The sequence below is a fragment of the Danio rerio genome, chromosome 20 (genome assembly GCF_049306965.1).
Source record: "Danio rerio strain Tuebingen ecotype United States chromosome 20, GRCz12tu, whole genome shotgun sequence".
Taxonomy (NCBI): Eukaryota; Metazoa; Chordata; class Actinopteri; order Cypriniformes; family Danionidae; genus Danio; species Danio rerio.
The window spans coordinates 32,019,735-32,042,095 of record NC_133195.1 but is presented as its reverse complement, the minus strand read 5'-3'; the positions used below and the strand labels follow the sequence as shown (position 1 = coordinate 32,042,095).

The 22,361-nt window shown below is 36.4% G+C and overlaps 1 protein-coding gene across 7 annotated transcripts in view; it reads left to right on the top strand.

Annotated features, from left to right (window-relative positions):
- Window positions 1–22,361, top strand: part of ryr3 (ryanodine receptor 3) — a 149,116-nt gene that overhangs the window by 116,894 nt on the left and 9,861 nt on the right. For 3 of the 7 annotated variants that reach the window (XM_009294775.5, XM_068215650.2, XM_009294773.5), the window contains 21 exons: window positions 2,593–2,705; window positions 3,372–3,468; window positions 6,976–7,088; window positions 9,029–9,080; window positions 9,500–9,559; window positions 9,657–9,756; window positions 9,835–9,914; window positions 10,518–10,594; window positions 10,676–10,749; window positions 13,518–13,535; window positions 14,279–14,359; window positions 15,542–15,630; window positions 18,268–18,396; window positions 18,476–18,580; window positions 18,775–18,856; window positions 18,932–20,238; window positions 21,150–21,193; window positions 21,276–21,441; window positions 21,513–21,599; window positions 21,677–21,877; window positions 21,987–22,117. In XM_009294775.5, coding sequence (XP_009293050.2) covers window positions 2,593–2,705; window positions 3,372–3,468; window positions 6,976–7,088; window positions 9,029–9,080; window positions 9,500–9,559; window positions 9,657–9,756; window positions 9,835–9,914; window positions 10,518–10,594; window positions 10,676–10,749; window positions 13,518–13,535; window positions 14,279–14,359; window positions 15,542–15,630; window positions 18,268–18,396; window positions 18,476–18,580; window positions 18,775–18,856; window positions 18,932–20,238; window positions 21,150–21,193; window positions 21,276–21,441; window positions 21,513–21,599; window positions 21,677–21,877; window positions 21,987–22,117 — 3,206 coding nt within the window. The remainder of the gene's footprint in view (window positions 1–2,592; window positions 2,706–3,371; window positions 3,469–6,975; window positions 7,089–9,028; window positions 9,081–9,499; window positions 9,560–9,656; window positions 9,757–9,834; window positions 9,915–10,517; window positions 10,595–10,675; window positions 10,750–13,517; window positions 13,536–14,278; window positions 14,360–15,541; window positions 15,631–18,267; window positions 18,397–18,475; window positions 18,581–18,774; window positions 18,857–18,931; window positions 20,239–21,149; window positions 21,194–21,275; window positions 21,442–21,512; window positions 21,600–21,676; window positions 21,878–21,986; window positions 22,118–22,361) is intronic. The other 4 variants (XR_012395820.1, XR_012395818.1, XM_009294774.5 and 1 more) reach the window with 3 other exon arrangements.

Sequence of the window (22,361 nt, the reverse complement as noted above, 5' to 3'; positions counted from 1 at the left end):
GCAATGTTTCATTATTTATTGTGTTATAAAAGAAGGTTTAATACTAACATCTAGATACCGTACCATTAGCTATGTTTCAATCCAAAGATGCAAATCATATTTATGTGCAAAACTGGAATATTGTATAGAAGACATGCAAATAAACCAGCGTTAGTCAAAGAGAACAAAACTGTTACTTCCTGATTACCTGGTGCCAAATCAAAAGTAAAAATAGAATATACTGAGGTAGGAGAAGCTGTGTCAATCTTTTCTTCGTTTAATAAATTACTCTGCTGACACACAATTAACACGAGGTGGCATTTAAAGGTGTGAGTCGTGGAGCACAAACTATCTTGACAGTTCTGGAGGTAATTAATAATATAATAACACTAATACTGAAATAGTTAAGGTGTTTTAGAATGACCGAAACAACATCTCAGATGTTTTACAATGCGGTCAGCCTGCTGGTTTGTCCATTCACAGACATTTTTTAAACAAAATCACATCACTTCTTTTATGCGCATACTGGATTTTGTTTGGTAAAAGTGTTTCCATTAGTTTATGCGCATATTTTCTTACCGAATAAAAAGATTGTCCTACTCAGTTATACGCATACATTTTGTATGCGCATTATAAAATTGATGTGCATCTTGGCATTTCCATCAACCATTTTTTGTGCGCATCTCCAAAATGGACATAAAAATAGCTATTGATACTCAGACAAAAACAAAACCAAAAGCATTTGGTGGTGAGAAAGTCATGTGATAAACCAAAGCTTATCACAAACAAAATATTCCACAAGCAGAGAAATATGCTAATATAGAGAAGCTGCTCTGTGTCATTCGCACAACCACTAAATATCATCATACGGTGACTGAGAGAGCTTAAGGCACTGCAGTTTAAGAAAACACATGTAATTACAAAATCACCAGCAAATTATGAAATGATCTACATCAGTTTGACCGCACACGTGTTGCAAATTCTCCCAACATAAACAGCTGAAGAAACGTACTGTATATTGACACAACACAAACAACTGAAGAACTGCGATGCATTTTGTCACAACACAAACAACTAAAGAAACTTACAGCATTTTGTCACAACACTTGCAAGTTTCCACATAACACAGAGGAAATGTTTCAAGGGGACCCAAAAGCATGATAGACCCTGCTAAGATATGGAAGTGTTATTACACCATGACTTGCTCTGTGAAGTTATTAGTGGTCTTTTAACACTAAAAGCGCCAGAGGTTGAAGCAATTCTAAAATCGTCAGTGCGGGTAAATTTATCCCAGCACAAATTTTGTTTAGAAATTGCTAAAAAACAAACACGGTTAATAAAAAGTGTCTAGACTCTTAGCAAGATTATTTTTGAAGTAGGTTATGAGTAGGTTAAAATATCTAAATTTGAGCCATCATACTTTGATGCATAACTTATTTGTATAGACTCTCCATCATTCATTGCAGTTTGTGTTATTAATAGCTCTACGAATCACTTTCTTTTATTCATTGTGACATTATTCATTTGTTATAACCACTAATTCAGTGAGTAAAATTAAAAGTAAAAGTCATTGGTGAGTAATTTCAAAAATAAGCAGTGCATAAATACAAGGATTTTTTTATAGTGGGTAAATTTGACCCCTGCTGGTGCTTATAGGTATAAATGTCCCACTTTAATCTATTTTTATCTAAACAATTTTAAATATCTGGGAATTGTAAATAAGGCAGTTTTTGTAAAAGTCAATGACTGGGTGGCTTGAATGTTTTAGTGAAGGTCTGTTATGTACATTTGAATAACAGTGATGGGTAAAACTGACCTCATGGCGGTTCTAGAGTTAAAGGTGAGTTTTTTCATTATTTTAATATCCTGATTACACGATTCCATTGTCTTTTGTAAATTATTGGCCTAAATTGATGATTAAATGTGTTTTAATAGTGCACAGTGTTTAATAAATGCAGCATGTATCTTTAATTGTTTACGTTGTGACAAAACGCACCGCGTTTCTTCAGCTGTTTGTGTTTTGAGAATTTGCAACGTGTGCTGTTAAAATGATGAGGATGGTTTCTTAATTTGCTGGTGTTTTTTGTATTGCATGTTTTCTTAAATTGCAGCGTGTTAAGCTCTCTCAGCCACCGTACCATCACAGTAACACACATTAAATAAAGTAATGCATTAAAACATATCTAACTAAATATGATGTAACATAAAATTACACAACTAATGAGAAAAAAATATGCATTAGTAAATCAGAATAATGTCAACAAAAAGCATACAAAACAGCATAAAAAGTCAAGTGTCATGCAGGAAGTTCTGAGAAAGTCAATTTCCCGTTATTAAAATGTATATATTAAGAAAACATACTATTAACCAGGTTACAGCTTTGTATTGTAGCCTTTTTACACTTTTTACTTTTGAAATTACAGCCATTTTACAGTGTGCTGGGAGAAATACATTAATTGATGTTTAACATGTTTAAATAACAGCAAAGTTTTTTTTAATGTTGTGTAGTTAACTCCTGTCTTATAATGTTACAAATGCAGCCTTACACGCTTTCACTTTGGGTAATAACACATTATTTAATTTATATTAATCATCCTGTTTCATTGTTCTCAGGTTGAGCTGCCACTTAGGAACAAGAAGATTTTGTTTCAGAAGCTGCTGTCAAAGCAGCGTAAGCGTGCCGTCGTGGCCTGTTTCCGCATGGCACCACTGTACAATCTACCAAGGTATGTCCTCAGAAACTTTCCCGACATCAACAGTATTCAACTTTAAATGTACAGACTCAATGGACATTAGGTACTTCCTTCATAGCTATTCCTTCCTCCAAAATGCATCAGAATGCACCCTGTACTCCCTCTATTGTCATCCTGTTTAACTGTAACAATATTGCTATTTTTCCGTGCTCCTTTCTTCCTCCTCCTAAAGCCTGTCCCTTTCTGTTGTCTCCATAACACACTTCAGATACAAAAATAATAATTACTTCCTGAATGGCTATCGGTACGTTTGGCTGGAAAAGGTGTACCATACCTCTAGCTTTGACCGTCTGTTCTCCATGCTAACGGTAATGTGAGACTAAGAGAACTCATGATCGCAGCCTCCTCCACCACCTCCTCCACCACTTCCTCCATTCTCCAAGCTAAGGGCTGAGCACAAGCACACAGTTAGCGCCGCCACTCTGAATGGTCACCTACCGTTTCCGCCGGGTCTTTATGGGCAGTTTCGGGGTGGGTGGCTTTCAGGTACTTTTAGGTGCTAGCCGTGCATTCATGGACGTCCCCGTTAAGGTGACCAGTCAGATGAGGCCATGGACTGTACATCTTCCTCTCACACCACAGAATGCACCTCCTTCCCTCATCCTCCTCTTAACCTCCCCTCTCCCCCCCACTCCTCAGGCATCGCTCAATTAACCTCTTCCTCAGTGGCTATCAGAGACTTTGGATAGAGACAGAAGAGTACTCCTTTGAGGAGAAGCTAGTACAGGACCTGGCAGTAAGTACCGGGCTGGCATCAGCGCTGCCCCGTGTGCTGTGTGTGCCTGCTGGTGCCCTCTCGGCGGCCGAATGCTCTGTGGCCAGCACTGCACCCGCTCAGGCGCGGGAGCACGTCTCTGCCCGCCTCATGTACTCATCCTGGCCTGTGTTCAGCTCTGCTGGTTGCGTCACACACTACCGACCGAGGCACAGCAGCCAAGGCATGCATGACTTTCGGCTGAGCCTCAGTCCCCGCCGTCTCGCTAGAAAAGCAGTCCGTTTCAGCGCAGCCGTGGTAAGAGGGGCGGACGCTCCCCGCGACGATCTGCTTTGTTCTTTGGGTGTCGTCTTTCTTTCGTAAGTCTCGTTTGTTGTGAAAGTCGGTGGCATGTTCATATCACGTCTCAGCTGAACTTCAGTCTGCGGTGGAATTCCACCTGCCTAAGTCGCGCGTCTTTAGCTGGGTGCACACTGTGTGATTTGCAGTTGTCCTTCATGATTGTTGCTTCTTGTTCGTAGACTCTACATATTCCCAGCTATATTTGTAAGTGGCATGCCTGGTGTCAATAATGCTAGATCGTACAACCGTCAAACACCAATAAAACAGACATGCTTATTAATGTTGCATTCAGAATTTTAGATCATCAGTCCATGACAGATTCAGTTACGGTGAGCCACATTTACAGAAAACTGCAAGGCGAATAGGAAACAAATGCAATTTTAAGATCCATTCGATTTGAAAAAGAAATTGTGGGTATTTTGTCGCACTAATTGCATTATCAGGTTCTGTACTGCTATTAGTTATTGATTTAACTAGATGAACCAACATAGGCTCATTCTGAAAACGTAGCCGTACATACGTTTCTGGAGATCACAAGCTATGTAGTCAGAGCTACATATGGCTGTATTTTGTCTTTAAAATGAACGATATGGAGCGGCATGACGTCGTTCCTTTTCTCGCTAACCAGCTGACCTCTTACCTGCATGTGGACGGCTTTTCTGCTGTTACCAATTTGTCCGGTAGCTCGACACGTACGTCAGCGGACTTGAGATGCAGAGTGGTGTTGATGCGACAATAGAGGTTTGAATCCGGTGAATAACGGGTTCTGAAAGCAAGTAAGACAAAAACAGAAACCAAAAAATTTTATTAAACAAGTAAATAATGGGGTGAGAATGTGGTAAAATCTGAAAACCTGGTAACAATCAGGGGGCTTTTCTTTTTAAGGGAAGTGGCTGGGCGGGTCAATCTGTGCTTTTCAAAATACAGTTGGTTGGGTTTAGGGAATGGAGAGGACGGGGGTATTGGTTAGTCAGTCAGTCAGTCAGTGATATAGTCAACAGCCTCTGGTTGATTTTATTGAGAAGAGCAAGGGCGAATGTCACTCGCGAGACATATTTGAACTTCTGGGTAGTATTTTGCTGTCTTCTGAAAAGTATACAGGGGTACGTAATCAGAAAGAGCCTGGGTTGAGATGAAATGTTCCTTCAGCAGAGTTTAATTGAATGTGAATTTTTTTTTAGGATTAGCAAAATTTGTCCCAGCTAAATTGTTGTTATAATCACCCAATGTGCACTCAGCTTTTAGAAAAACACATATAGTGGTAAAAGACACGTAAAAATGAAAGCAGTATACAATCATATACTGAATAAGTTTGTAAATAAAAAAACAGTTCAATCAAACAGGTGCTTTCAGCTCAAAACAAAAAACTATTCCGATCAAGTCCATCAAGACGATAAGCTTGCTCATATAATGATGAAAAATGTACATTATCTGTAAACCTTTATTCAAAGGCAAATAAAATGCAACTTGCACAAAACAACGACAAAACTTTGCCATTTCACATAATCATCATTATTAAAACAGAAATAAGCACTTTAGCACACTTGCTAAATTTCAAATGGTATTTTGGAATCACAGCAATCCTGCTAACTCTATTGAAGAGTCCTTCCAAATTGTAGGACTCACAATTGTCAACTTCTAGGTTGGACAGATTTTGAAGGGTACATGTGATCAACACTTTTCATTCAAGCAGTACTTCACCCAAAAATAAGAAATTACTCACCCTCAAATGGTTCCAACACTTTTGTTACAAAATAAGATATTGTGAAGAATGTTGAAAATAGCATTTTGTATGAATTTTTTTTTTGTTATTATGTGGACAAGCTTCTCCTTTTGTTACACATTTCTATAATATTAAAAATCTGGAAATATTTTGAGCATAATTAAATATTTATTTGATTACTTATTACAATAAATGATTATTATTATTATTATTATTATTATTATTATTATTATTATTATTATTATTATTACTATTATTACTATTATTACTATTATTACTATTATTAATAATAATAATAATAATGGTCAACATTGGACATTGGGCATTTAAAATTTATCTCTTTCAAAGACACCCTTTTATTTCTATGTAATACTTGTTTAATAATATCGAACAATTAATGTTTAGTAATTTGCAGCAGTATGTAACGCGTAACACACCGCAAATCCATTTCCATTTCCGTGTCTTCATGTGAATTTGCATGATTATCCTGTAGTAGTCATTGGTTGCTGTCTGATTCTGATTTATCCAGGCAGACAGACCCCAGTGATCACACTCAGACCACCATGTCATCTGAACAAGTGTTTCTCAGCTGTGGCCCAAAGGACCAACACATTTGATCCCATTTTGGCCAACAAATCTAATCCAAGCAAAACCACAAAGCAATAGCTTGCTTCAAGCTTTAAAGCAAATATTTAAAGTGTCTTCATGGGACTTGAACTGAGAAAGACGCTGGTCTTGATTACATTTATGTGTGTCTTTGTGTAAAGTAACCGCATGACTAATTTGAGAACCCTTTGTTATAAGATCAGAAAGCAAAGTGTTGAAGTCAGAATGTTGAAAATGGCTGGAATTAAATTGTCAAATGTTTTTTCTCATAGTTTTTGTTGTATTTGATGTGGTAACGCTATAGAAATGATTTCTTCGGGGCTGTGCATCATTTACAATTGAGAATTTTTACATTTAAATTTAAGTTGAGCGAGAGATTTACTGAACCTGCACGTAAAACACTTACTATTTAGGCTGGATTTCTCAATTCAATTTTAAAGTGTGTCGAGTTGAAAGACCTGATGAATTTAATTGACATTTGCATTAATTTTCAATTTTGAATGTAGCTCAGCCCTGGTAAATGAGCATGTGTAAATCAGAGGGTGACTGAAGTGTAAAAGCATATCAGTGCATCAGCATTTGGTTTATTTTGATTTTGACTGCAGTCGTGTGTATGTTTGTGTTTGTGTGTGTGTGTGTGTGTGTGTGTGTGTGTGTGTGTGTGTGTGTGTGTGTGTGTGTGTGTGTGTGTGTGTGTGTGTGAGATTAAAAGGATTTGAAATGGTAGTCATAAAAACTAAAGAACATAAATGAATCATAATAATAATAAAACAATATTAAGAAATAATAAAATAAAAAGTTATGATCAACAGATTGTGTGGAAGGGTTGTTTTTATAACTTTGGTTTCTCTCTACAGAAAACCCCCATGACTGTGGTGGAGGAAGAAGAGGAAGAGGAAGCTGAAGTTCAGCCAGACCCTCTTCATCAGCTCATCCTTCACTTCAGCCACAATGCTCTGACAGAGAGAAGGTGATGTTTTCATATATGGGGCAAAGACATTTTGGTGCGGCATCAAATTAAGATAATGGGATTTTTTTGTACAGTAATGAAATCTAAAATTATGTATGAAATAAAGTTCCAGTTTCATACAGAATAGCTGTTTATATTAAAATTAAGCAGCATACTTATACCAATCTGTGCTATGTACAGCTGAAGGCAATCATTGCACTCCAAATTCAGTGAAATTTTAATTATTTAAAAAAAAAAATTCTCAAATGCTATTAAACGAAAAGCAAATTTTTCATGTTTTCTAAACATAATATTTGTAATAACTCTTTTCTATTAACTATGTACTGTGTTTTTAGCCTTTGCCATGATTAAGTTTTTTGTAAGATACTAGTTTTCAGTTTTTCTAGTTTTAGTTAATTAGGTTAACTAGACAAGTTCAGTTAATTGGGTAAGTCATTGGACAACAGTGGTTTCTAGCCAATGGAAAAGTAATTTCTTAAGGCGGGTGAAAATATAAAGCTTAAAAATAATTAAATGTTTTTAAATGTTATTTCAGCCAAACTACACTGTAAAAATTTGTTGTTGTTTCAACTTAAAAAAGTAAGTGTTTGTGCTGTCTTAAAGGATCAAGATCCTTTCGCGGGGATTGTAGCGCGAATCTGCTAGTGAAGTCAGTTTCTCATTATTATTCATAGCAGAGTTTACTTATCCTATGAGAAGAGCCTGCTTCTTATTTATTCATGAGAGCATGTGCTTTCCAAAGGCAAGGCAGACCGGCCAAGATGTGAGACCCAATGACTGGGTGAGACCACGCACGCCACAGGTCTTATGTGTTTGTTTACATGATACATTTTTGTTGGGAGAGCTGTATGAGAATTGGAGATTGCCGGACTTTGTCTTTTATCAGTTGAGTTTGTTACCATTCAGACACATCGCCTTTATCCGTGCTTCTGTTTTCGCCTATGTTAAAAATCCTCCAGATTACCAGCAGGGGTAATGGTTGGAATAGATAGAGCAAAAGGGGATTGAGAAGGAGAGAAGTCCTCCTCATTTGTAGTGTTTATATAAACACGATTATCTTTATAATGATATAACAAATTGTGGGTATGTGTTTATGAAATTCCGATTAAAAAATGTAGCAGGGCATTAAATTACTGTTTATTTCTTTGCATTTTAACCAAACTGTAAAATCACGGGTCTCCTCACGGTTTGCATCTCATTTTGTGAGCCAACTGACAACAGTTGTTAGCTCCCCTCTTTTTCCCCTGCTCTGCCGGCCACGCTCACTTCTCCCTCTGCTCGCAGAGCTCCACGCCCATCTCGGAGCATTTTTGGAAAAAATTCGGAGGTAGACTTGAACCGAAAGAGGGGAGTTTCATGGCTCTTTAAAATTAAGCTTACTTTACTTAAATAGTGAAGTTGTCTTAACTCAGGTTAAAGTTGACAGGACTTAACAATGCAAGTGTAATTGACATGGTCTAAGTTTAGTTAACTTAGAGAAGTTGTTGTAATTAGGAATGATGTTGATAGGTCTTTATAATTCAAGTGTAATAGACATGGTTTAAGTTTAGTGAACTTAAATATTGAAGTTGTAACTCAGCTGTTAAAGTTGAGAGGACTTGAAAATACACGTGGGAAACACCCATACATTCTCTCATTTACAAACACACACACATACTCTCATACACTAATTTTGCATTCAGCTGTATATCACACTATTTATTTATTTATTTATTTATTTATTTATTTATTTATTTATTTATTTAATGTTTTAAATGAGTCAACTCTGACAAGTCAGAAAAAAACTTACAAAGATTATTTTATTGCCGCTCTGTGATTGTCACCAAAGGATTCTTGTTCTAAATATGTCTGACAAGATGTTTTGATAATGTTTTTGATTCTATTTGTTTTTGACCCAAATTTAATACTTCCCTATTTGTCTTATTTTTTTGCTTTTGTAGTTTTCTAGAGGAGGATCCTCTCTATATTGCTTACGCTGACATGATGGCAAAGGTCAGTGTTGTATTCAATCCGATCCTAAAGTACTTATTTTTGTTAAAGAATTACTTCACAACCACAAATAAAGCACATTGTATATAGTATGAATGTGTGTAGTGTTGTTGTGACCTCTACCTCTGCTCAAGCCTGGTATTTTTTGTCTGTTTTACTATTATTATTTTTATTTAGACTTACCACTTTTGTACACTGTTTTTCACCTACTATATAGAAAGGAAATTAAGTGATTTTTGGTTTGTTTCTGTGGTTGTGTAGCTGCTTTTTGCTGATTTCACTAAAGTTTTAGTGATTGTGTTTGTTGATCTCTTGATAGTTTTGTTCTTCACTACTTCATTATGCGCCTTTATACAGCACACACCATTACCCTAACTCATATTGTAAATGAGTTTTAATAGAGTCAATATGTTCAATTGCAGAGCTGTGCCGAGAATGAGGAAGAAGAAGAAGAAGAAGAGGGAAAAGAGAAAACTTTTGAGGTATTCAGTTGCTGAAATTTCAAATGAGATGTAAAAAAAAGAAAAAGATGGTTTTATTTTAGGCTGATAAATCTCAATGATGTGTCTTCTCTGACAGGAAAAAGAAATGGAGAAGCAGAAAATTCTGTACCAGCAGGCCAGACTTCATGCCCGTGGGGCTGCTGAAATGGTTCTGCAGATGATCAGTGCCAGTAAAGGTACACAGCTCTATTTCCAACCATTTTGGTCCTTTTAAAGACTTTTGACTTCTTAAAGCAGCATTTGTTTGATCGCAGGCCGACTTGGTCCTATGGTGACTGGCACACTTAAACTGGGCATTTCTGTCCTAAATGGAGGCAACGTTCTTGTGCAGCAGGTAAAGAGCTGGAATTGACATACAGTTGCAATCAGAATTATTAAAGTCCCTGAATTATTAGCCCCTCTGTTTATTTTTTCCCCAATTTCTGTTCAACGGAGAGAGGGTTTTCTAAACATAATAGTTTCAATCACTTATTTCTAATAACTGATTTAATTTATCTTTGCCATGATGACAGTAAATAATATTTTACTCAAAAATATTTTTTTAGATATTTTTCAAGACACTTCTGTAAAGCTTAAAGTGACATTTAAAGAGTTGGTTAGCTAGGCTAATTAGGTTAACAAGGCAGGATGGGGCAAGTTATTGTATAACGATGGTTTGTTCTATAGACTATTGAAAAAATATAGCCTAAAAGGGCTAATAATCCTGACCTTAAAACGTTTTATTTTTTTTTTTTTATCAAAAAACTGCTTTTATTCTAGCCGAAATAAAACAAATAAGACTTTCTCCAAAGGAAAAAATATTATCTAACATACTGTGAAAATTTCCTTGCTCTATTACACATGATTTGGGACTATTTTTGAAAAGGAAAAAATATTCAAATTGCATCTGTATAATGCTATTTTTTCCCCTTTGTGTCATTACTTTGTATTTCTTTAGAAAATGCTGGATTATTTAAAGGAAAAACGAGATGCCGGCTTCTTTAAGAGTTTATCTGCACTGATGATGTCTTGCAGGTAGATGTGAATAGATATGTGCACTGATTGTCCTTTTCGCCTGTTTCAACCGATTATTGATTTTAATTGTTTCTCTGGCAGTATCCTGGATTTGAATGCTTTTGAAAGACAAAATAAGGCAGAAAGTCTTGGAATGGTGACTGAAGAGGGTTCAAGTAAGATTTGTTGTTACACTTTTTCATGAATTAGTGCAATCAGACTGTGTATTTGATACTTTTGTGTATTTGAAGAATATCTGTATTATATCTCTCGTGCTTTCATTATACTACAAAGCAGTATGAGCTTTATGTTTATGCATATCCAGAGAATATTTGCTTCTTTATGATACTGTACAGCATCAGGAGAGGTGTCACTGATAACTTTGTGTAGTGTGCTGTCAATGTGTTCACATGGATTCACTGCAACAGTGGAAGTTACAGTATTCTCACCTGTGCAATGTCAAATGTCTATGGGATGCCATTGACATCAAATGTTTTATTGTCTGGTAATTCAAGGGCTTCATCGTCAAAGGTGAAATGAAGAACTTAGTGGAGTGATGATGTTATGCACATAAGATTATAAATACTTAATTTAAAGGTTTAATTATGCATTATTCACAGTGTAACATTAGTTCACATAGCAAAAATGTTCTTCAAACCACTTCCTTAAAATCAAGTCATTTAGAATAGTAGAATTTTGTGTGCTGACTTATTCCTTTATCTATTAACCTTATTGTTCAGTGCGGAAGTGCGGCTGTTTTTGCGATTGTTTTAGAAATTCTGATTTAGTTTCCTAATGGAGAAATGACTAGAAATAATAATAAGCAGAAAAAGGTCAAACTACTTGCTCTCTATACAGACAAAAGTTGAATAATATAATGTGAAAATATCAATTTGCAACATCAAGCAGCATAACAAGCAATTTTTAACATCTAAAAATAAATGGAAGTGAATGAGACCAGAAGTCTCGAGCCAAAAAGATTCAAATGGCTGTGTCTGCTCGTTCGTGAAGACTAAAGTCAATATTAGAGACCATGGACCACAAAACCAGTCATAAGTGTACATTTTCTGAAATTTACATTTATAAATCTTCTGAAAGCTGAATAAATGCATGCAATTGATGTTTGGTCTGTTAGGATAGGACGACACTTGGCCTGGAAACAACTATTTGAAATTTGGAGAATGTAACTAAATCTTTATATTGAGAAAATCACGTTTAAAGCTGTCTAAATGTAGTGCAAATTTTGACATAGCTGAATTTAAAACTCTTTCATAACCACATACTTTTTGGAAGAAGGCCAAAAATGTCTAATTTGACAAAAAATCTGTATTTTATCTCATAAGTGCAACAATTAATATTTCATATAGTATTTTTCATAATTTTATGATGATCCATAATCCAGTTCTAGGTCAAAATGACCAGAGAGATGGGTTATGGTTAACCTAATAGCTTTTTTTGATTAGTCAAATTGCTGCCTATGACATTAAATTATAAAGGTGCAGTATGTAAGTTTGACACTCAGTGGTTGAACTAACAATCAAAACAAACACAAGTGCAGGTTGTCAAATTGAGGACCAACAAGGCTGATTTAAATCGTGTTTTAAATGAAAGCAACGGCACATAACAGATTGAATATTTTCCATATTGAAAGAAGTTTTTGTTCTGACAAACACCTCAAATTGATATATTAGAAATGGCTTCTATTTCTTGCAGCTGAACAACAGAAAATTGACAATGATCAGTTGATGATTTAGTGTTAAATGCTAATAATGTGAGTTTGAATGCCATTTTACATGACATTTATTACCATACTACTGAAAGCAGCAGCAGATCTTCATCTCAGATCTTGAAAATAGAATAAACAGGTAGAAATTGAACTTTAAAACTGACACTCAAAACACATTATTCAGCATGTACATTTAAAAATGTTAAAGAGGTTTAATATGAATGAATTAGATTATAAACCTTACCATTTTGTGAGTGCATATTCTAAATGGCTGTATTTACATTTCTGTTGTGTTTCGTCGGGTGCAAACAGCCAAATTGCTTATCACTGCAAATCTTGTTACATAGCATGTTGTTAGGACAAAGAGTTACAATGTAACCTGCTCACCCAAAGTTTACGCTCGTAATATTTATATTATTTACAAATTAATTCATAACCTCATGTAAAACTCTGAACCTGCATCTCATTTCAGAGTCAGCTACTGTCCACCAGAGCTTGCACGTTGGGCACGAACGCATTCTTCGAGAGCCTTTCTGAATGAATGAATAAAATATGCGATCTTTCCATCAAGGCAACCTGGCGTGCTGAAATATAATTGGCATAGTGGCATTGGGCGGGTTAAAAGAACCAAAACAAAGACAGCGTTCCAACACAGAAAACTCGTTTTCAAAGCAGAATATCTGACTTCAACATTGTTTTTCAGAAAAACAAGACTGTTCACTTGGCGTGTTTCTTAAATATCTGCAAACATATTATGGTATTTTTGTGCTTTAGAAAAGTCAAAAACTTACATACAGCACCTTTAGATCAAATTAATGAAATATTAGGTATGATACAGAACATGATCAAAAACACTGAAGCACTTTAAATATGACTAACCCTTTCTTTAACGACTGATATTGCAGGATGTCTCCATACTCACAACTAAACAAACTGTTCAATCCTTGCCCAATGTCAATGAATAACACGTTGCTTATGATTCATGATTCATCTATAGTGTCAGTGTAATGGATTGCATCTAATCGAAACCCACAGGTTTTAATTTGAGTCAAACACTTGCAAAGTCAGTCTGTCTACATATACATCTGTAACTGCATATCCATCCTTCTGGCTGAAGTACAATGACGCTTTTTTCTTTCTTTCTGGAATTTAGTCTCTCTCCATTTGCTTATGTCTGCTCTCTTTGTTTGTTTCCCATCATTTTGTACTGGATTGCAGTCAGCGTGAAAGGACGGGGTAAATATAGTTTAGCTACTCATTTCGCAGTGCTTTACCCTGGCATGTTGCCATTTGTCAAAACGTTACCTTCTCCCCTGCTGCTGGTGAATGCACTTCTCTTCAGCGCTGGCTGCTAGAGACTAATGCATGCTCACACAGACTATAGACCGATTCATTTGCCTAACCCCCTTTACTAAACTTGTTCACTAAATGGGAACATTCTGTCTTCCATGTGAACATTACAGATTATCTGTACCCATACCGTGTTGGGAAAAAAAGAAATTAATACACGTTACAAGAGGTGTACACTCAGCTAAAGATTAGACCACAGCTATGAAATGAGCAAAGAGCTTTGCCATGCTGTGAATCTGGGGCTATTTCACAAAGCTGGTTGCTCACATGACTAACTTTCACAAGCAGACGGGATAACCTCTTGATCAAATCCTCATTTTCAAAGCATCATTTTAATTATACTGTGATTGTATCTCCAGCACATGCTGTACACCGTCCTTGTGAAAGTTACTTGGCTAATCCAGCTTTCTGAAATTTCTGTCATTTCAGTGTATTAATCAACAAGCTTTTCTTTTTCCAGTCAGCTCTTGGGATGCAGTTGCAAGCCTGCAATCTAAAGCTCCTCATCCTAAGTGAAGCAAGCTCCCAAAATATGTGCTAGGCACCTGCTTGCTTGAGACTGATGTAAAACTGTTATTCTGTTTAGCTTCAAAAATATGACCCATGAATAATGCGATTTCATGTTTCAGGTTCTAAAGTACTACAAAATGATGACTTTACAAAGGATCTGTTCAGGTTTTTGCAACTTCTGTGTGAGGGCCACAATAATGGTAAGAGTTTTTAATTTTTTTCATTTAAAAATGCTGTTAAACTGGAAATAAAATAACTCAATCGCATTTTTTTTAAGTAAATAGTGGTAACTTACATTTATATCACTTAAACAAAATATCCCAGCAGGCACAAGACATTGGACATGGACATGGGTCGTTGCATTTTGTTTGGAAATGAAAATCGGATTGACGTCAGAACCAAACGTCATGCTGACATGAATGTCCAATGTACAACCTAAAATAAACCAAATATCAACGTCTAATGATGCTACAGCTTGACGTTGTGCGGACGTTACCACTATGATGTGATCAGACATTGGATTTTGGTTGTCACAACTGTCGAATAAATGTTAGTATTTGACATCAATGTGACTTTGGTTTTGCGCCCGGTCAGTACCTGGATGGGGAACCACATGGGAAAGCTGGGTTGCTGTCAGAAGTGGTGTTTGTGAGGCGAGCAGGGGGCGCTCAACCTGCGGTTTTTGCAGGTCCTAACGTCTCCGTATAGTGAAGGGGACTCTATACTGCTCAGTGAGAGCCATCTTTCAGGTGAGACGTTAAACCGAGGTCCTGACTATCTGTGGTCGTTAAAAATCCCAGGATGCCCTTCGAAAAAGAGAAGCGCCCAAATGTTCCCCTCTGCCCTCTGTCCATCATGGCCTCCTAGCCATCTCCATATCACAATTGGCTTCATCACTCTGTTTCCTCTCCACCAATCTGCTGGTGTGTGCTGTGCGGTCTGGCATTATATGGCTGCTGCACACTGCTGGTGGATAAGGAGATTTCCCCCCAATGTGTAAAGCACTTTGAGTGTCCAGAAAAGTGCTATGTAAATGTAAGGAGTTATTAATTATTGTTGTTATTAAGATGTTGGCTCAAAGTTGGATTTTTTTCACTTTCCAACACAACCTAAAATCAACCAAATATCAACGTTGTTTGATGTCATAATTATGTCAAAATAACTTTGTCCTTAGACGCTGGCTAGACATTGAAATTTGATCACCTGATGTCACAACCTAAATCTAACTTAATATTAACGTCTTATGATGTTGTGTGCCTGCTGGGATGGCTTGCAAGGCAATAAATAAAACAATCAGAAAAATAGATTGATTTCACAAAATTTTTTTGGAAACACAAAATGTTTCACTGACTAATCTTTACTGTTTAATTTCCCCGCAACAGATTTCCAAAACTTCTTGCGAACCCAAACTGGAAACACTACCACAGTCAACATCATCATTAGCACCGTGGACTACCTATTACGTCTACAAGTAACACAGACTAAATTCGTAAAATATGTAGAGTTGAAGACAATTTTTATCCCTTCTCTGAAACTTTGATTCTTTTCTAATATTCCCCAATTGCCATTTAACAGAGTTTTTATAACACATTTTAGAGCATAGTATTTTTGATACCTAATTTCTAATAACTAACTTATTTAGTCTTTGTCATGATGATATTACACAATATTTTACTAGTTATTTTAAGAGATACTACTGCTATTTAAAGGATGTGAATGGTTATAGGTTTTTAGATTAAAAATAAGCAAATACAGTGGGTGAAGCTTGAAAAGGAGCATTAATAACAGTGGCACCGCCGCTGCACTAAAGGAGTAAGAAAGTGTTTTTAGGTGAAACTGCAGTTTGCCACTATGCCGCTAGGGGGCACAAAGTGACGGGATGCGAACAGACAGAAATGCAATGTAGCTGTAAATACCCGGCTATTTGTAAGTGAAGATGAAATAATGAAACAAAGCATTATAATTTCTTCAATAATTATTAAAAAACTTGTTAACAAGCTTTATAATCACTGTAAACTTAAGTGAAATGATTTGGATTCATTTTGGAAAGTAAAATTAAAGAAATAAAAGACAACTAAAATGAAAGTACAAACATGCATTTAAATAAGTAGGCCTAAATAAATAAATAAAGCAGTGTTTAGCCTAAATATAGAGAAATGTACAGTGTTTGTTATTTTAAAGTGATAGTCAATAAATAGGCTTTTACATTTACGTTTTCATTTACAGTTTTCATTTACATTTTAGTTGTTGGTTATATTTTACTATCTCATTTTATGTCTTAATTATTGTACATACATAATAAATGAATAATTAAATAGGCCTTGGCTGCATGGTGGCAGAGTGGGTAGCACGTTCGCCTCACAGCAAAAAGGTTTGAGGCTGGGCTGGGTCAGTTGGCATTTCTGTGTGAAGTTTGCATGTTCTCCCCATATTTGTGTGGGTTTCCTCCGGGTGCTTCGGTTTCCCCCACAAGTCTAAAGACATGTGGTTCAGGTGAATTGGCTAAGCTAAAAAAAAAGTCTGTAGTGAATGTGTTTGAATGAGTGTGTATGCATGTTTCCCAGTGCAGGGTTGCAGCTAGAAGGGCATCCGCTGTATAAAACATATACTGGATAAGTTGGTGGTTCATTCCGCTGTGGCAACCCCAGATTAATAAAGGGACTAAGCCGAAAAAAAAAAGAATGAATGAATGAATGAATGAATGAATGAATGAATAGACCTAAATAATTAATTATTTAAAGACATTACCTGCGAAACAGGTCCGGCACATGGTCTAAAAGGCTCTTAAGTTGAATGATACTTCATCAAAAGCATAAAAATAAATAAACCTCAAAGCAGATCCCTAAAATTATAATAAATGCCGCAAGTTTATTTTTAATAATATAGTTTCAGTTCAGTGCAGTTTCAAAACGTCAATGTTCTCTTTCAAATTGTAATTGTTTTTTTTCTGTACTATTTAAACTACTAATGGCTCAGTATCATTAATAGTTATATTTTAATAATAATTTCAGTCACCCTGCAAATGTGTGCGATATATAATGAGCACAAAACAGCATAAAAAAATTAAAAAGCAGTCAAAAGTTATAGCTAATTCATCGGAGTTGTACAAACAGGTCCAAAGCAATAGGTATGGCTCCTGATAACGCAAAGATATTTGAAGCGAAACGATCGGTCCTTGGAAGAAATTGAACATTATTTACAATATTATTACCTTTAATTCATAGCCTTGTCAAACAGTTCCCTACAACTATAGTTCAATTTTAATTCGGTCACTTTTAATGCTGAAAGTGTGAGGGTGCACTTGAATGGAAGGTCAGTGTAGCAGATTGTTGATAGATGTTGGTGATTGCGCTTTTATCAAATGTGACCGGACTACAATTGTACTACAGTCTCACATGTTTTTGGACGTTTATTTTTAATCTAAAAAAAAAAACCTATATCCATTCACTGCATTTATATGAATCACTAAAGACTAGAGATTCAGCTGAAAATCCTATTTAAATTATTTAATGAAGAAAAAGTCACCTGTTTTATGACCTTTTATAAACATTTCTGGGTGAACTATCCATTGAATAGTTTTTAAAAATGTAAAAAAAAAAAAAAAAAAAATATATATATATATATATATATATATATATATATATATATATATATATATATATATATATATATATATATATATATATATTTTTTTTTTTTTTACATTTTTAAAAACTATTTAATGGATAGTTCACCCAGAAATGTTTATAAAAGGTCATAAAAAAAAAAAAAAAAAAAAAAAAATATATATATATATATATATATATATATATATATATATATATATATATATATATATATATATATATATATATATATATATATATTGTATTCCAGCCAAACTAATATAAATTAGACATTCTCCAAAAGAAAGATATAATAGGAACTGTGAAAATTCCCTTTCTCTTTTAAATATTACTTGGGAAATGTTTGAAAAATTATTCAAATTTCACTAATTGATAATAATTTAGTCTTCATCTGTAGATATTAAATATGATAAAGCCTTATTAAAGCCAAAGTAAGTCATATTTCAGTATGCAGTAATGGCTGTATTTATTTTCGCCACCAGGAATCCATTAGTGATTTTTACTGGTATTACTCTGGGAAGGATGTCATGGATGAGGCTGGACAACATAATTTCTCCAAAGCTTTATCAGTAGCAAAACAAATCTTTAACTCTCTCACTGAGTACATTCAGGTAATGCTTATCCTGTTCGCCTGTGTTAGAGTACAGTGCATGTCTTTGCATTTCATGAGGCTTTATTTGTTGTATTTAGGGCCCTTGCATTGGAAATCAGCAGAGTTTGGCACACAGCAGGTTGTGGGATGCAGTGGTCGGGTTCCTGCATGTTTTTGCCAATATGCAAATGAAATTGTCGCAGGTAAGTGTAATCCACATCCACAATGTACATGATTAAATCTACATATCTACCTAAGAAAAAAATACTTTTATTATCATTTTTTAAATCATTTATAGGAAGGTCAAATTTTGTATCTCAGCTATCAAATATGAGTCTCTATATGAAATATAAAAAGATGAATTCTCTCTAGACAAAATGTCATTAATTTGTTTCAGGATTCTAGCCAAATCACTTTACTGAAGGAGCTGATGGATTTGCAGAAGGATATGGTGGTCATGATGTTATCTCTTCTAGAGGGTGAGAGTTTATCAGTCTTTCAACTGTAACTGGTGAGAGACTTGTAATTGTTAACTCATCATCTGCATGTTACAGGTAATGTGGTGAATGGAACTATCGGTAAGCAGATGGTGGACACCTTAGTGGAGTCCTCTAGTAATGTGGAAATGATCCTCAAGTTCTTCGACATGTTCCTCAAACTAAAGGACCTCACTTCGTCTGACAACTTCAAGGAGTATGACCCAGACTGCAAGGGCATGATCTCCAAGAGGGATTTCCAGAAGTCTATGGAGAGCCAGAAACAGTACACACAATCCGAGATTGAGTTTCTCCTCTCCTGCGTGGAAGCAGATGAAAACGACATGTTCAACTACAGCGATTTTGTGGAACGCTTCCATGAGCCAGCCAAAGACATCGGCTTCAATGTGGCTGTGCTGCTCACTAACCTATCAGAACACATGCCTCACGACTCGCGTCTGTCCACCTTTTTAGACCTGGCTGAAAGCGTGCTCAGCTACTTTGAGCCATACCTGGGTCGTATCGAGATCATGGGTGGTGCCAAAAGAATCGAGAGGGTTTACTTTGAGATCAGCGAGTCTAGCAGAACCCAATGGGAGAAGCCACAAGTCAAAGAGTCCAAACGACAGTTCATCTTTGATGTGGTCAATGAAGGTGGTGAGAGCGAGAAGATGGAGATGTTCGTGAACTTCTGTGAGGACACCATCTTTGAGATGCAATTAGCCTCTCAGATCTCTGAGCCAGACCCTACAGAAAGACCTGAGGAGGAAGAAGAGGAGGAGTTGCACAGTCTTCTCGAAGGCTTGTCTGAGGAGGAGGACGCATCTCTGGAGTCCGCCTCGGCCTTCACCGCAGCCTGCGCTTCTGTGAAAAAGAGCATGTCTAATTTCCGTCAAATGCTGACTTTTAAGAGTATGAAGAAGCAGATGAAGAAGTTCAGAAAGCTCACCATCAGGGAAATGATCACTGGCTTCTTCTCCTTCTTTTGGATGCTCTTCACTGGATTCTTCAAAGGCATTTTCGGCATCATCTTTGGATTCTTCCATATTATTTGGTCCTCTATGTTTGGAGGGGGTCTTGTAGAGGGGGCTAAAAACATGAAAGTGACTGATATCTTGGGTAATATGCCAGATCCGACTCAGTTTGGGATTCATGGGGATGTGCTAGAAGCTGAAAAAGCGGAGATCAGCGAGATGGTGGTGTCGGCAGACATGGTGCAGATGACAGGGGCTGGTGGTGGTGAGAAACTGGAGCCTGATGTGATCATGGATTTACTCAATCCGGCTGTGAAAAAAGAGGGGAAGCATGGAGCAGAGCCTGGTCTGGGTGATGTGTGTGAAATCCTGACTGAGACCAGCGCTCCGGTTGAGAAGAAGAAGAGCCAGGTTTGCATTTCTTATGTTGACTCAGTCTACTATACAGTCGTGTAGAAAGGTTTGGATACCCTGTTGAATCTGTATCAGGACATAAAAAAAATCCTAAATGGTCATTGGTAGGTCCTAACATAGAAGATGAAAACCTCTGAAGAACAACATCACACATCTTTTTTTATTTAACAAAACTAAAGCCAAGTCATTGTGACAAAAACCCTATGGATGCCTGCACATCCATTTTTAGCATTCTGTATGAGGCATTTGATTAGCAGTAATGTGTTGTTTAAGTGTTTTATTTCTACCTGCCAAAGATAAGAACATTTATCCTGTCCTGTGGGGAAAGATTGGATTTTCAAAGGGCGTCCTAAAATTTTCACATGACTGTGTATCAGCTGATATTTGTAAGATGTAGGGTGTTGCAGTAATTTGTCAATGACTATGATGTCAAGACACAAAAGACAGTGTTATAGACACAACTGTTGTCTTATATATACAACTGTTGCTTTGCCAGAAAGATCAGCATGTTCGTTTATTCGGCCAATAAGACCACAGACGCTTTCAAAAAGGGAAATTAAAGACCAATAATATTATTGGTGCTGCTAGGTGATTTTTTTGGGGGGTAGCTTTTATAACAGCAAGTAGGCCAGTACAAAATGCACTGCTTGGTTAGCCTTTGTTTTTTATGCTCTTTTTTTATGCAAGTCAGATGCTGTTCTGCTGATAATTACACACTTGGCTAAAGTTGGCAAACAGCGACTGCTTAGCAATGTTTAGTCTGAAAAGTTTCTTGTGCACAACATGTCAAAATCACATAATCTGACACAGTGGCTTAAATATTGTGTAGTCTGAACCCCTCATTAGTCCTCAAAGTCATTTTGTTTCATGCAATTGGTGGATTTGACAAGGTGTATTTGCTTTTACAGAAAGTAGCAGCAGAGAAGCCAGAATCTGAGCCAGAGAAAGCTGAGTACGTTGAATTTTTTTAATGAATTAATTAGATACTGATAATTTCTTTGCCAGAAGGTCCTGACACCCCAATGTTTTTTTAGCACCGAGAATCAAGAGAAAGAAGACAAGACTAAAGAGGAAGCACCCGAGGAACCAGCAGCAGAAAAGCCAGCTCCGAAAGTTAAACGCGGCTCATCAAAGGATGAATCTCCAGCTTTCATGGCCAGCTTCTTTGCAGGACTTGAAGTCTACAAAACCAAAATGCTGGTAAGAAATGAATAAAATCATGCTTTTAAAGAGACAAACATGAAAAGTTAACTTTTACTTCTTCTCTCTAGAACTACCTGGCTCGTAATTTCTACAACCTCCGCTTTCTGGCTCTGTTTGTGGCCTTTGCCATCAACTTCATCCTGCTCTTCTATAAGGTGCCCTTTTTTCTTAGATCTTCAAAAGGGCTTTATGCAGAATTGATAACCCATTTGAATATTGCTGCTCTCTAAAGGTGACCGGTGATTTCGACGATGAGGAAGAAGAGGAAGGATCTTGGGGTGGTGAGGAGGAGGAGGCTGATGAAGATGAAGGAGGAATGGAGTATTTCATTCTTCAGGAGAGCACCGGCTACATGGCTCCCACATTGACTTTCCTGGCTGTTTTGCACACTGTCATTTCCTTGCTCTGCGTCTTTGGATATTACTGTCTTAAGGTTGATCCCGATTCCTCTAGTTTGGTTTCATTTGTCAGAGACAAAATAAAAGAATATTAAAGCCAGATGTGTCACAACAGTAATCATGCTTTCTCCTTACTGACTGTAGGTTCCTTTAGTGGTTTTCAAGCGGGAAAAGGAGATTGCGAGGAAGCTGGAGTTTGATGGTTTGTATATTACTGAACAGCCGTCTGATGATGACATCAAAGGACAGTGGGATCGTTTGGTCATTGCAACTCCGTAAGAAACACTTTGGATCTTCTTTTTCATTATGTGTTAAGTTACAGTTGCTTACATTGTCAGGGTTTCAGATATTATTATACCTAGTTACTAAAACAATTATCAGTACTCTAAAAACACTGTTAGTGTGCTTTAGTAGTAGCAAAGTCCCTTTAGGGCAAGTCATTTCACTCAGCAGCCACCTTTGAAACGCCTCTCGGGCAGTATGCTCAGGCATTCTGTCCTAATGGGGAAACATCAAATT